The sequence below is a fragment of the Periplaneta americana genome, chromosome 10, assembly GCF_040183065.1.
Source record: "Periplaneta americana isolate PAMFEO1 chromosome 10, P.americana_PAMFEO1_priV1, whole genome shotgun sequence".
NCBI lineage: Eukaryota > Metazoa > Arthropoda > Insecta > Blattodea > Blattidae > Periplaneta > Periplaneta americana.
In genome coordinates, this window is record NC_091126.1 from 95,235,751 (window position 1) to 95,252,113 (window position 16,363).

At 35.8% G+C, this 16,363-nt stretch overlaps 1 protein-coding gene across 1 annotated transcript in view; it reads left to right on the forward strand.

Annotated features, from left to right (window-relative positions):
- Nucleotides 1-1,514: 1,514 nt before the first annotated feature.
- The window catches only part of LOC138707730 (RNA polymerase-associated protein CTR9 homolog), a 42,640-nt gene continuing 27,791 nt past the window's right edge, over nt 1,515-16,363 (forward strand). Inside the window, exons 1-2 of the mRNA XM_069837596.1 lie at nt 1,515-1,607; nt 15,387-15,602. Of these exons, the coding sequence (XP_069693697.1) occupies nt 1,515-1,607; nt 15,387-15,602 (309 nt within the window). The remainder of the gene's footprint in view (nt 1,608-15,386; nt 15,603-16,363) is intronic.

Below are 16,363 nucleotides of genomic sequence, written 5' to 3' on the forward strand. Positions count from 1 at the left end.
TACTATTACAATACTATTACAACGTCTTTGGACGCGAGAAGTCACAGAATACGACAGGAGCGTCACTAAATAAACAAACAGGAAGAAGAAGAATTTTACATCGTTATTATAAATTGAAATGTAGTTATGTAGTATTCTGTATTTAAAGTTTTTCCTTTTTTGTTTTTGTGAATTTTTCTTGTATTTTGAATTTAAGTTACTTGCGAAAATTGGGCGTTTTCAGATTTTTTTTTGTTCAAGTTTTTCGAAATGTTAACACTCTCCGCTCATTTTTCATAGTGTGTTTTAATTTTTGGGGCCAGAATCGGGGGTTTTTGGAATGTTTTTTTTTCTCGAAAGTTCAGAACCCATACTTACCTTCCTAATATCCCACAATTGCATTGGACGGAGTTTGTAATTCATATCCAGTGTAAATGATGGGATACGGACTTGTGTTAGAATGAGTTTATATGTAACAATTTTCTTTGTATGGAACGCTTCAGGCTGAAGAACGAAGGTTTCTGATGCCTGGTGTTTTCATGCAGGATGGGTTTGCTATGCTGATCGACTTGTGTGGTTATATCTATATCAGCTGTGCTACTGCATCTCTGATTGGTGTTAATTCCGATGTGGATAGGAGTGTTGTAGCTGCTTTTGTCTGCTGATCTACCCTTTCATTTCTGTCGATTTTCACATGACCTGGACACTATATTAGATGAACAGGTGAATGTAGAGTATCCAACGCCCACTGAACGAATATTTCACTTTTATAACTGCCAATGTTGCGCTATAATCGTATATGCAAGGTAGGCTATAACAAAAACCTAAACTAACCGAACCTAACCTGTCAAAGAAGCAACAAGTTATACTAAATATGTGTAAAATTGGCCCATGTCTCTATAGTGGGCGGGACATAAGTAACATTGACCCGAGGATATATTAGTTGGGTGAATTTCATGAAAATATATAGGCCTACTCAGAGTGAAAATTTTTTAATATTGTGTTAAGCTGGTAACACTAAAAAATAATGTTGCCTAGACATTGAAGCTTCTAAAAACATGACGTAGTTGTACATTTTGAACATAGTTGAGTTGGTAGCACTGTTGTCAGATTGGAGGAAAGTGTCATTACACTGAAGTATTGAAGATTATACCCAGAATAAAACCATGTAGAGCGTTTATAAGAGTTAAAAGAAAATATTACTTACCGGTACCATAATAATATGAAATATAGCTATTTTTCTTCACACTGAAATAAAAAATAAGTTAGTTTTGGCAAGGAGTGCATGAAATAAAGTTAATTAAGTTATTTAACTAAGGTGCGGTTTTTGTATAGGCCTAAGTCACAAAAATTTGTGAATTTTCAGATTCTAGACATAATGCTTAGAGGTAAACCCTTGCAAATTATCATGGTCTTTTATTAGTAAGAGTAAAGTTGTAAAATATATGATTCCTAACTTTAAATACTTTGCCTTCAATGTAATAATTTTTTTATTAACTCGTCGTGTAATTCACATTTTCTATAACAGTGACAGCATGTCCTATCAAATTCCTGGGACCAAGGATTACATCGTCATTCGTTCAGAAGATGAAAAAGAGAAGGTACAAAAGTGGTACCTGTTCCTTACTGTGAGTGAAATTTACAAACAGTTTCAAAACGATTACCCAGAATTTAAAATTGGATTGACAAGATTTGGTGAACTTCGTCCATAATACATCTCTCTTAGAACTGACACTCCTGAACATTTATGCTTCTGTATTTACCATGAGAACATGAGACACTGCTACTTACATGTCTAGGAGCATATCAGATTTGATACCGAAACGTATGTGATGAGAACGAAATGAAGTACATGATGTCTGAATGTACTGCCTATGGCACAGCTAGAAAATTTGACCATTACATTCTTAATGTACAGTAGGGTGCAAGTTAATCCGAACACGACATATTTTTACATTTTCTGTCATTGTTGACCTCACAGCTGCTCATACCGCTTTAATTGACGTCTGTAGTACGTGTAATTCCATTGTTGAAGGTCTGTCATTATTTTTTTTATAATATGTGACATTTTGCCTGTCGCTTTGTACTTATAAGCATTTCAGTTGTGTTGAAGACTTAATACTGCAATCCTGTGTACATTCTGTCGTCTTCACAAATGGATACAACTCCACGAAAACGGTCTAAAATTATAACATTAGCAGAGCATTCTTCTATGACACAGAGGCAAATTGCTGCAGAATGTCACATCGGTTTGGCTACTGTTAATTCGATCATAAAATGATACAGGGAGACTGGATCCATCACACCTCAGAAAAAAGGAAACTGTGGCCAGAAAAGGAAGACTTCACCTGCAGATGATCGTTTAATTGTCAGGAAAAGTAAATTAAATCCTAGACTAACTGCTGTCGACTTAACCCGCGAGTTAATGGCTACCACTGGGGGCGAATATTCACGTCACAACAGTGTGGCGTAGGCTTTTGGAAGCTGGACGAAGGGCTCATAAGCCTATTAAGAAGCAACTGCTAACCCCTGTTATGTGCAAAAAACGCTTAATGTGGGCAAAATTACATCAACACTGGACAGTGAATGACTGGAAGAATGTACTTTTTTCCGATGAGTCTCATTTCGAGGTCCACGGCCACCGTGTTTCTTACGTACGGAAAGGATCCAAAAAAGTAACAGCAGCTCATCTCCAACAAGCATCCAAATACCCCCCTAAAGTAATGTTTTGGGGTTGTTTTACACATGAAGGGCGTGGAGCATTAATACCTGTCAAGGGAATGATGAATTCTGACAAATATATTCACTTATTGGAAACCAGAATCGTACCCCAGCTGCAAAAATCATTTCCAGATGGCAGAGGTGTGTTCCAACAAGACCTGGCACCATGCCATACGTCTCGAAAAACTACAGAATTCTTCAACAAGAAGAATATTCAGGTACTCCCCTGGCCAGGCAACTCACTCGACATCAACCCCATTGAGAACTTGTGGTCAATTTTCAAAAGAAGAATGCAAAAAATGGATTGTTCTACAAAGGAGAAGATAATTTCTACCCTCATTGGTGTATGGTTTCGCGATGAAGAAATGAATATTTGTGGGAAAGTAGTGAAATCCATGCCAAATCGTCTCAGAGCTGTTAGTAGGCACAAGGGAGGCCACATAGATTACTGAGGTATGTCTTAGATCCTTTTTTTTTTATCCCATTTGAGTGTTTTTGCACAAGTAATTACATTGTTCGGATTAATTTGCACTCTACTGTATTTTCAGAAGAATTAGAGATGATGAAATAATCTACGAACAAGGGGCAAAGGAGGAAGGATGACGCATATCCAGAAAAAGAATTTGCGGGTCTGTTACAGAGATACTGGGCGCAATGAGAAGTAAGCTGCCACAATTCCTTAAACATGCTTTATAACTCAGAACAATCTTATTTTGAAAACCTGAAGAAAAACATTGTGCCCAATATAATAATTATTCAGATTGACTTCAGTGAAAACTATTGCTTCCAATACCAAGATGAGATACAGTCTGCTCATTGGGAGTCCCATGGTTGTACTTTGTATACTGCTATTATATATTTTGCTTCAAAAACTGAACAATTAGAACATGAATCCTATGTTCTAGTGTCTGATTATATGCAGCATGATAAATTTGCAGTATCCCACTTCAATACTTTGCTGATTGATCATTTCAGGACAAAGCATCCAAACATTTTGTTTTCACATATACAGTACTAGTGTGATAGACCAGCCTAACATTTCAAACAGAAGTATTCTCTGCCCTGGATAACTTTACAGCCAGAGGAGGTTACTTGGAACTTTTTAGCTACTTTATATTATAGCATTGTACTGAAGTACATATGATACTTCCATGCAGGAATTCTGCGTTATCATATGATGAAGGATCGGTGAAGCAGAGAAAAATTCTCTCTGGCACCAGGATTTGATTCAACTCTACGTGCTGACGCTCTATCCACTAAGTCACAACAGATTCAATCCCGATGCCGGATTGAATCCTCTCAGTTTAAGCTCCACCTCTAAGTTTCCCTTTAGTGACCAACCCTTATGCACTGTGTCACAGATGTGTGACAGTGGCACAATGTCCAACACACTAATGTGCAGAGGTGCACTCATTACGAGTGACTAAGTGGCCGGGATCCAACGAAATGAGCGCCATCTTAAATCACAAAGTGATTATATATGCATATCATATTATAGCAATGTACCGAAGTACATATGATATTTCCATGCAGGAATTCTGCATTATCATATGATGAAGGATCGCTGGTTTAGTGGATAGAGCGTCAGCATGTAGAGCTGAAAACCCGGGTTCGAATCCCAGTGCTGTAGAGAATTTTTCTCCGCTCCACCGATCCTTCATCATTTTTAGCTACTGCCCTTGGGAAGGGACCAATAGATGGGTTAAGTGGCACGGTAAAACAATGGGTATGAGAAGCTACCCATGCAAGAACAATTGATCCTGAAACTGCTGAGCAATTTGCTGAATGTGCACAGCAATTATGCCCAAAGTTAAATGTTTTATATTACTGTGCAAGTGATATCAATTCAAACAAATTAGAAAAACTAAGGAAGTGGAATCCCAACAGAAAAATAATCTGCATTATCCCTGATACTAGATATTATCATTACTTTCATTCTGTATCTCTGTATCTGTTCTGTTATTGCACACGGAGCACTGAAAAGGTTAATTGATTTTAAGGAAGGTGTTTTCTGTCCAACAGCTGAATGTATGAGTTAGCGCAACAGTGATAGTATTAACATTTCAGTGACACAGGAAGATTCTAAGAAACGACTGAATATAGGGGACTGGATTTTGGTACCATTCCCTGGAAAGAAAACTGTGAAATACTTTACAGGAAATGTGGTGAATACATTTGAAAAAGAAATTCAAGTTAAATTCTTAAGATATGATGCAGAAACCTAAAGTAGAACTACCACAGCCAAGTTTTGATAACAGGCTTAAATATTCTTTCAGTTTTGATTTCAAGAATATGATTTTAACCTAGGTCATATGTAAATGATGTTGGTTGGCATGGATAGCATAGTCGGTATAGTGCTGGCCTTCTGTGCTGGACTTTGCGGGTTCGATCCCGGCCCAGATCGATGGTATTTAAATGTGTTTAAATGCCACACCAGCGATGCTGATATAACCTCTGAGTTGTGAGTGTCGTTAAATAAACCATAATTTATTATTATGTAAATGTTGCAAGAAAAGTAATAAATTTAGTTAGATTGTATGAAGTTACGCTATATTTGGTAATAAAAGTCATTAGTTTGAACTATATAGTGTGAAGTTATGCTTTATATTAGCTTGTTATGTTGCACAGAGATGTAATTGTATTCTCTTAATTTCATTTATTCATTGTATATTGACACAGAAACATACAGAAGGTTTAGAATATTATGTTTGTAAGTACCTTGACAAGTCGTGTAAGTAACTATATAGCCTACCTGTTGTGTAAGTGACAGCATATTTTGAGGAATAAGGGGTAAAATAATGTTCAAAATTTAATTTCCTTGCCATTGCAATTCAGTTCGTCACTGAAAAACCTACCCACCTTTCATAATTTTTATGCAAATAAAAGAGCAGAAATTGTGAAATTATAGTAGGGAGTGCATTCTCAATGTCTTTTGTTGTCGTGTAAATCACACTATGAGAAAATATTATAATTATGTTACCTAAATTTTTCAACATACTATATGTAAAACTCTGATGTATAATAATTGTATTTGTTCAATTGTTAAACACATTTCCTGGCATATTGCAAATAGAATCTATTAAGTGTTTCCAATGTTGTGTAAGTCACACATGAAATTCACCCATAGTGTAACCTAATATTAATAAATATACCATAACATAATAATAATAATAATAATAATAATAATAATAATTATTATTATTATTATTATTATTATTATTATTATTATTATTTTCGAGGAATATCACTTTTGTTGACGTCGTACAAAATTTTGTCCAATATTCTTTTGAGAAGATTAACTCCATATATGGATGAATTTATTGGGAAACAGCAGTGTGGTTTTAGGTGTAATAAATCGGCCACTGATCAGATTTTTTGTGTTCGACAGATATTGGAGGAAAAATGGAAGTATAAGGGCACAGTACATCAGTTATTCTTAATTTCAAAAAGGCTTATGACTCTGTTTAAGACAGAAATTTTATATAATACTCTTAATGAATTTGGTATTCCCAACGAAGTAGTTCGATTAAATAAAATGTGTTTCAGTGAAACTTACAGCAGAGTCCATACAGGCCAGATTTAGTCTGATGCTTTTCCAATTCACAGTGGGCTAAAGCAAGTAGATGCACTATCACCTTTACTTTTTAACTTCGCTCTAGAATATGCTATTAGAAAAGTCAAGAATAACAGAGAGGGTTTGGAATTGAATGGATTACAATAGCTGCTTGTTTATGCAGATGACATGAATATGTTAGGAGAAAATCCACGAACTATTAGGAAAAATACGGGAATTTTACTTGAAGCATGTAAAGAGAGAGTTTTAGAAGTAAATCCTGAAAATATGAAGTATAATATGATTGTTTCGTGACCAGAACATAATCCGAAATGGAAATATAAAAATTAGAAATACAGTATATCCTTTGAGAAGATGGAAAAATTCAAATATCTTGGAGCAACAGTAACGAATATAAATGGTACCCAGGAGGAAATTAAATGCAGAATAAATATGGGAAATGCCTGTTATTATTCGGTTGAGAAGCCTTTGTCATCCAGTCTGCTATCAAAAAACCTGAAAGTTAGAATATATAAAACAGTTATATTACCGGTTGTTCTGTATGGTTGTGAAACTTGTACTCACTTTGAGAGAGGAACAGAGGCTAAAGGTGTTTGAGAATAAGATGCTTAGAAAAATATTTGGGACTAAGAGGGATGAAGTTACAGGAGAATGGAGAAAGTTACATAACACAGAACTTCGCACATTGTGTTCTTCCCCTGACATAGTTAGGAACATTAAATCCAGACGTTTGAGATGGGCAGAACATGTAGTACGTATGAGCGAATCCAGAAATGCATATAGAGTGTTAGTTGGGAGGTCGGAGGAGAAGAAGACGTTTGGGGAGGCCGAGATGTAGATGGGAGGATGATATTAAAATGGATTTGAGGGACATGGAATATGGTGGTAGAGACTGGATTAATCTTGCTCAGGATAGGAACTGATGGTGGGCTTATGTGAGGGCAGCAATGAACCTCCGGGTTCTTTAAAAGCCATTTGTATGTAAGCAATAATAACCAATAATAATAATAATAATAATAGTACACAAAGTTTAAAATGCTGATAATGTAAATTTTTATGATAACCCCTTGACAAAATTCTGCTACTTTAAACTGAATGAAAGAATTGCCATGTGTCGGATACCTGCTTCAGTGCCATTTTATTGCAATGACAACTACTGCCAGTCTCGTCGGTCGGTCAGCCTGCTGGTCATTCTTGAGAATTCCGTCTTTCATTTGTCACTTCCCTCAAGAGCTCTGCATGCTCCTTCTACCACCTATGGTAGTACTGGAGATCAAAGGAGGAAAGCTTTATTCATAATCTTCGATTCCTCCATCAGTAGTATTCACTCTGCTGAGCAGCACTAATACGGCTACTAAACTTTTAAAATTGAAATTTTACAGTTACTTTAGTGCAAGAATTATGGGCACATGACAATGAAAGTAGAGTGAATTTCTGTAATTGGCTTTTACAAAACATTGTTGACTGTATTATTGATCCACATTTAATCATTTTCTGTGATGAGACATGGTTTCATTTATGTGGTTATGTTTGTTCAGAGAACAATAGATTCTGGTGCACAGAAAATTCGCGATTAATTAACGAAGTTCCCCTGTATATGAAAAGATTGGTGTGTGGTGTGCCGTAACAAAAAATCGAGTAATAGGATCGATATTTTTTGAAGATACTGTAAATTCAGAGAGGTATCATGTGCAAATACTCGCACAGTTCTTTGAACAATTATCTGATAATGAACGACAACATGCATATTTTCAACAAGATTCTGCCACAGCCCATACTGCATGTGCATGAGAGGTCTTTGATGACAGAATTATTTCTACAGGGTTATGGCCCACACGTTCCCCAGATCTTACTGCTTGCGATTATTATTTGTGGGGAACCCTAGAAAAATAGAGTCTATAAAAGTAATCCACGGACTATCAATGAAGTGAAAGACAATATAAGAACAGAAATTAGAAGGATAACGAAAAAAGAACTTTTTCATGTGTATTCAAATTTCATCAAAAGATGTCGGGAATGTCTGAATGCTAATGGACACCACTTTCAGCAACTACTGTAACATAGGTTAGTGAAATAAAATGATTGTGTGCATGCCCTTAATTAATGAAAGTTATATGAATGCAATACGCCAGAGATTACGGATCTAAAATGTCGCATTTTACCTCGTGCTCTACAGGCTTACTCCTGCCCACCTTCTTCGGATCAAGCGTGTCACGAACACACTGTATATGATAAATTTAAAATTACAATAGGTGTATAATATTTAGCTTCCCTTTTCATGGCATAAAATGAGGTAAAAATGTTAGGCCCTACTATTTCTTTCTTTCGTACTTAACATGTTCTATTATCGATTGGCATGAAAATGACAGTCTTAAATAAATCAGTGTTGTCAAATTATATTCTTCAATAATTTGGCTTTAAAATGATATATGACATGTTACCAATGCAGACATATGGAAAAAAAAAAAATAAAAGTCGCGAAATCGTGGAATTACTCTGGTCTAATACCAAGCCAAGAAAAGTCAGGGATGGAACTGCCTGTACTGGAGTGTTATTTATATGGATTATTGGTTGGCAGTAATCCCATCCTTTCTTAAAAATCAGAGTTTTACTTTTTTGAGAGTATAAAGTCAACCCTAGCTGTTGAAGCGATGTAACTAGTGCTTGTATGTTATGTGGATTGTATTTTGCGTTTTGTAACTGGGTCATTCTATGTCAGTTCATCCAGAAAATTCTGAAAATGTCACCCTATGTCAGGGATTTTCATAAAAACGTGTTAAATTGTGCTACAAGCATATCTATGGATAGTCTTACAATTTAAATGGATTTTACGGATTAGTTGCAGAGCAGTGACTATTGGAAGTTACAGACTTAGGATTGAAAATAATTATTACATGTTAACACACAAAATGCTCTGTACGTTCTACAGCTTTGAGCTAGACATTTGATCTTTTGAAATGAAACTGTAGAATGACCGTCTTCTGAATTAGATATGTTGTTTGCTAATTTCAGTTCGTGATTTATGCAGTCAGCCTCTGTACGTAAAATTTAATTGCAAAAGTTCACAATTTTTTTCTCATATTGCCACACCTTCAAATACCCTGAAACGTCTATGGAATAATTATAGACTCATGAGGTTTTAAAAGGAAAAAAAAAGGTTTTGGAGAAACAATGGGTAGTATTGGAATAGCATGTTTTCATTAGAAGGGAAAATGTTAGTTGCTATTGTCATAGTTTGTCTGTTGTCATTATCTTTAGGTAAATTTGAAGGTCATTGAAGCTGGTGGCAGGACAGCCACTTTCGCTCTGATATTTGAGTACAAGCCAAGCAATTGGCAGGATTGCGAATTTGTCTCTCATACGTGAAATAATGTTGGAAGAAGCAAATAAGAGAACGTTGACTAGCTGTGACTCATGGGGAGAAGCTCAGTCCAACGTGTAGGAAATGCTTGTGTGATGTTCGTTGCACACTCACAACTCAAAATACATCATCTTCTTCTGGTGAAGAAGTTACTGAGTCTACAGATTTGATTCAAGAATCACCAATTAGACTGAACATAAGTTTACTTTAGTTAGACATATCCCCTATACAGTCCCTAGGCACACACAGCCGATCAGTTGCAGCTAAGCGAAAGTTTCAACCAGCAGCACAAACACTTCAAACTAAAGTCAGTAAAATTTATGATACTATTAGCAATTGAACAAGAACTTGAGACAATAGAAGAGAACGTGCGAGAGAAAGCACAACATTTTGATGAGTTAATTGGGCAAATTAAAGATGAAATTAAACATGTTAACATCCGTGAAGGAATCCAACTACTTACACTTGTACCACTGTCGTAATCTAGAAATAAAGTTAGTGAAATGTTTGACGTTTCTGAGTGCATGATATGCCAGGCATGCACACTTGTGATTGAGAAAGGTATTCTAGCATTGCCCAAACCTAGGAAAGGGAAGAAGCTATCAGAAGAGACAATCAAGAAAGTGATTGATTTTTACTTGGATGATTACAATTCAACAATAATGTCCAGAATGAAAGACAAAGTAAGCATAAGTAAAAGTGTTTATTAATAATAATGGCTTGTTTGAAGCAATCTGTCAGAGGTGCATTCTTTGTTCAAGAAACATTCTCTCACAACAAGATAGGTTTATCTAAATTTGCAATGCTCAGACCTAAAGAGTGTGTACTTGCAGGATCCTCAGGTACACATGTTGTCTGTGTGTGCACAATCCACCAGAATGTTCAGTTTTTGTGATTTATTAATACAGAAAATTGAGAAACTCATTAACTAATTCCACATACATTTGTAGCAAAAGCACGGTCTTCTTAGTTGAAAATGTTAAAAGAGAACCTGGATAATGAATCAGCTATCATTTTATTGGATTTCAGTGAAAACTATAGTTTCGTAATTCAAGATGAGGCCCAAGGGTTTCATCGGAACACAGGTAGCTGTACACTTCATGCTGCAGGTATATTACAGAAAATATGAAAGACTTTATTCGAAGTGGACATGAATCATGATGTATCTTTCGTTTACCAAACTCAAAAGATCGTAATCAATTTTTGAAAACAGAGCTCTCACTTTCACGTGTTAAAACTTCTCGGATGGTTGTGCTGCTCAGTACAAGTACCTCAAGAATTTCATTAATATATGTAATCATGAAGCAGACTTTGGTATGAAATGTAAATGGTAATTTTTTTGCTACTAGCCATTGAAAATCTCCTTGTGATGGAATTGGGGTATTTTGAAAAGGATGGTTACCAAAGCCAGTTTACAAAGGCCATTTAATGAACAAATAACCACTTCGAAAAGGACGGTTACCAAAGCTAGTTTACAAAGACCATTTAATGTACAAATAACCACTGCAATACTGGGTACATGTGTTCAACATTTGCAAGGAGAATCTCAAGGAGATTACTGTGCTTTTTGTAACAAAAGAGGAAATGATTCAAGTCTGAAATGATCTCACTGAACGGTTCGAAAATGCAACAAAAATCGTTCCTGGAACACGCTGCATGCTTGCCTTTGTCTACATATGAAATTGAAGTAAAGCGATTGAGTTCTGATATGGACTATGGTGTGATATTTGACATATTTAAACCTGTTGTGAATCCAAATTTCAAGGCAAGTTCTTATGTTGCTAGTGTGTATGAATCTGTGGTATGTGGGTTTTATTGAAAAAATTAATTATGAAGAAGGTGATGCTACAAAAATATTCATGCATCCACATGTGCCCTCTCCATCATTTTATCGGCCTGACAATGACAGTTGTGAAGTTCCATATTCAAACATTTTGTGCCAAATTGATGTCAGCACAGCCACAGGAAGGACCTATATTTTAAACCAAGATTCTTACAAGAGAATTGAAGCCAAACTGTCTCAGTTGTAAAAAGTTACATTTTGAGAAATGTGCCTTACACTTCTATATTTGTCTACCAAAAAAGTAAGTTATCATTTTCCCATTATAGACTTTTTGTCTACAGATATAGCACTGTGTTCTCATTGCTATACATAATTTTTAGCATTTTCTAAGGTGTGGCATTTTGGAAAAAAAAGTTAAAAGCGTCATAGTAATTTAAATGTGCAATTTTTATAATCTCCAATATAAACCTCAGTTACAGAGCAAGTTTAGTAAAAATCAAATGATTACATTGGAAACTGTGGGGTTATTTGTAATTTTTCAACTGCTGACATGCAGTACATTCATAGCAATATTACTATTTCCTGCTTCAACAACATCACGGATTTCAATACAATTTTAAAGGAAGCCATTCACTGAGGTATGTAATACATATGCAAAGTCTCAGCAAAATTGGAAACAGTGGGTGGCATGGTCTGGATGAATTGACATGGAATGACCCAGTTGTGTTGAACAGCAATAAACAGAGTGGCATTATATAGAGTGCAAACAGGAGTGGACTGAGGGAGAATCCTTGTCTTAGTCCGTAATGTGTTTCAAAAGTAGTTAGGTTATTGAAGTGGAAGTGTAGGAAAAATGTGTCTATGTTGGTAAAGTTAACTATGACTTGGACCAATGTATTCGGAAATTTCAGTTGAATGAGTTTATGCAGGAGGATGTCTGTACAAATAGTATTGTATGCTTTAGATATATCGAAAAAAATGTGCTACATGATTTCTTGTTCTTTGTGCCATGCTATTGAGGTATTGGTAATGAACTGGATGATGTTATACATTGTGTTGAACTCTCTTTGGAAGCCATATCGGTGTTTGGTCCATTTTCCGAATCTTTCTAACCAGAATACAATGTGTGTAATTAAGATTTGTTTGAATATTTTTCGGAATACATTTAGTAACATCATTGTGGATGGTAATGAGCCACTCAATCAACCACTTGTCCAGGTTAAATAAGGATACCACGCGACATTGTAGCCAGAATTCAGGGATGTGGATGGTATTGAGAATTTCGGTTAATCCTTGGGCAGTGGTTGAGAGGAGTAATGGCGGGAAGTATTGGAGCATTTTGTAGGTGATTTTGTCTGAGTGTGGTGCTGTTTTCTTCTTGTGTTTATTGAGTGTAATGTGAACTTCCTGTGTGGGTATAGGTTGTGCTATGATTGAGTGAAATGGTGATGGATAAGTTTCTTCTTCTGGTCTGTGTAGTGATTCTGTAGATACATATGGCAGAGCAACTAAAAGTAAGAAATTGTGTCATAGTGTAATATCTGTATCAGTTCTGCAGAGAATGGGTTCGTACTTATTATGAAACCATTTGATTTTAGCCCAGATATCAGATGTTTGGTGTCCTGGTTTATAGAACTGGAGTATTTCAGCCACCCTAGTCTGCAGGAACAATGCAGGAGGTGTTTGTTGTAACAGTGTGTTTTTGCAAGTAATGAGATTGTTTTTTGAAGATGATATTTAGTTGGCATCGTTTCTGGACTGCTTGGGAGCATTCATCTGTCCACCATGGGGCTTTCCTAGTTGGGTTGTGTGTGGAGATGGTGATTGGAGGATAGTGGGTTTGTAGGTGGTTTATGAACTCTGTTTGCAACCGATCTATTATATGAGCTTCATTAGTGGCGAAATGTGTGTGCTCTAAATGTTGCTGTACTGTTCTGTATTTTGTTCAATTCTGAATTTTGGGTTGAATAACCTGTTTTATTTTTTCCAGATTCCAATGAGTTGCGATTATGGAGATGAATATAGGAAAGTGGTTACTACTGAGGGTATTGGTGTGTACTTGCCAGTCAGATTGTAGGTATGAATTAGGAGAGAGAAGGGTTAGATCAGGAGAGGAATTGGTTTGATGAAATGCTCCCAAGCGAGTGCATTGATCTGTATTTAATAATTGAAATTTCTATTTAAGAGGTCCTGAAGGAATGGCATATGAAAGATATTTGGAATGTTCATGGGTGATATTCCTAAATTGAAGTCCCACAGATTAGGGTGTTTTTGTTATCCTGGTTAAAATGTGGTTCCAAAGTGTTTGTGCTATTGTTATAAATAAAAATGATTTGTAGTGTTGGAATTATGATAGGTATTGCTTGAAATGTTTCTAGGTAGTTGTTGAGGGTTTGAATGGATTGGATGAGGATATGGGTTTAATGAAAGCTACAATTCCACGTCCTTTCCCTTGTTTGTCTAACCAAAAGGTTTTATATGGTTTCATGTCAATTTTGTGGTGTGGTTGAAGCCATGATTCGGCTACGAGGATGATATCTGGATCCTTGGTTTCTAAAAAATTTTTGAGTTCAGGTATCTAGTTTGTAATACTATGGGCGTTCCATTGTAAAATTGTAAGTTTTGTGTGTCCATTCTCTCTGGACATCTATCAGCAAGCGACCTCTGTAATGTTTGTAGGTGTTGTGTCTGGGGCTACCTGTTACAAGGCTTTATGAATTTTAATACCTCTGTGTAAAGTGTGTTTTGAGATGGTACGTGTATTGTGATTCTTCTCCTTGGACGTGTGTGTGTATGTGTTGTGGTGTCTTCACTTGTATCCATTCAGTTACCTTATGTGGATTGTGAGTGAGCGGTGCACTCTGTTCTGTTACTCTTTTGTTTGGGTACCGAAATGGTTTGCTTTTAGTTGTACCCTTGCCTTAGTCTTGTGTCCCTTGTATATAGTCCATGGTTATTTTTCGTTTCACTGCAGACGGTCTGATCATTGCATGAGTTTGTGTTTATTTTTTCCATATAGGCCTAGTTTTCCTTATGAATGACTGAATCAAGGGTCTTTTTTGTCGGTGCTGCCAGTGTTTAGAATTCCGTGGGTGTATTCGGGGGAGGGAGGGCAAAATGGTACTTGTGTATATGACTTAGGCTATTGTCCATAATTCATTTAATAGTCTTATACCCTGCTATATTGAGGTCGTTGACCGTCTCAATAATAATCGTGGATTCCTATAGGTAATGCATGGTGGCTTTATGTTCTTGTTGGCAGTTGGCGCATTTCTATTTAGTTCTTTCACGTGTGTTTGTGTCATGTTCTGCCGCACAATTAAGACATGCTGTTTAGTTCCGACATACAATTTTCGAATGACCAAATCGCACACAATTGAGACATTATAACACTCTTTCTTCATAAGATGAGTTATTTTCCGAGAAACAATACAACTCGGTAATTCTGTATGTTAGCGTCCAAAATTATGTAGGATTACCATTCGATGTCAATGTGGCCATAATTATTTACCGCTTTGAGGAAGATCACGTATTTTTTTATATGAACAAAATAAAGTTAATTTCCAGCTTCAAATTTTCGTGGTATAATAAGGTTGAAGCATAAGATCGAATGTTCATTATTCGTCTTTTGTTGGAGGAGACGTAACATTCTGAAGTGTCCCTTCACATTCATCTGTGTAGTAAAATTGTGGGTACTGGTCACACATTTTTTTTTTACATAACTGATGCGGTATTTGAGCAATGGGAAGTAGTAGCAGACAAGTGACCTACAGAGCTATAATCTCATACCTACATTTTTTATAGACCTATTTTCTTTATGATAAGTGAATTAGGGTATGATATAACAGAAGGTTGAAAATGACCACCAATTACTTGTAAAGCCTAAGCTTATTTAAAAGTAGAACTAATTCATGAGCTGGGTTACTTCTCTTGGTTGTGCAGGATGGCGGAATCTAACCTAATTCTAGAGCTCCAGCAACAAATCAAGATGCTGGAGGGGAGTGCTATTATTGCTGCCACTTCTTGAGGTAAGAGTTCTCAAGGAGAGGTTGGACACACAGTCCCTATGCTACCTGGAACCAGGGAAGAAAGATAAAGTTTTGAAAGAGAATTTGAGAACAAAAAAGGAAGAATTACGTGAGATCCTAGAAGAACAGAAGCTGTTACAAGAAAAATTGGAAAGGGTAAGGGATCTTTTGTTACTGTAATTATTAGAATTTTTACTGAACACATTAGATTCGGTCACCAGTTACGGCATCTTTCCACAAAACTACTTAGGGTCGGTTGGGGTAATTTGGGTATAAAAAATAGTCTTAAGTTAAGAGACCTATAGTATGAATTTTCCAGCCAGATTTTGATATGTTAGCATAGTGACTTTCTAGAAATATTCTACTGCATTTTCAAGTACAGTAACTTACATATGTTGAATTTTTCTCATAATAGACTAATAACCCCAAGTTTAACTATACCCAATTTACCCCACATATGTTGACACCCCATATAATTTGGTTTATAATGTGTATTATTAAAGTAAACTATGCTTTAAAATCCTTATAAAATCAAATTATCACGACCATAGGTTGGTGTATGTATCTTAGATCAGCATGTACAGCTTAGATAGGCATTAAAAAATTTTACCTAAGCCTAACAAAATAAAATTGTCAACCAATATTTAAGTTCTGGATAAGGCTTCTTTTGTAAATTTAAAATAAGGCTTCTTTTGTGAATTTAGAACATCTTCCATTAAAACCAGGGATAGAAAATACTTTGGATATTTGTCTTTCACCAGTCCATAATTTGTATACGTGACATGATCTGGAACGAAAAACTAGGTTAGTTGCCAATTAACTTATAAATATGCCCAAATTACTCCATATTTGTAAAATGCAATTTATTAACGATATATTACTAAATTTATTAAAAACATGTTCTGAACATGTGTAGG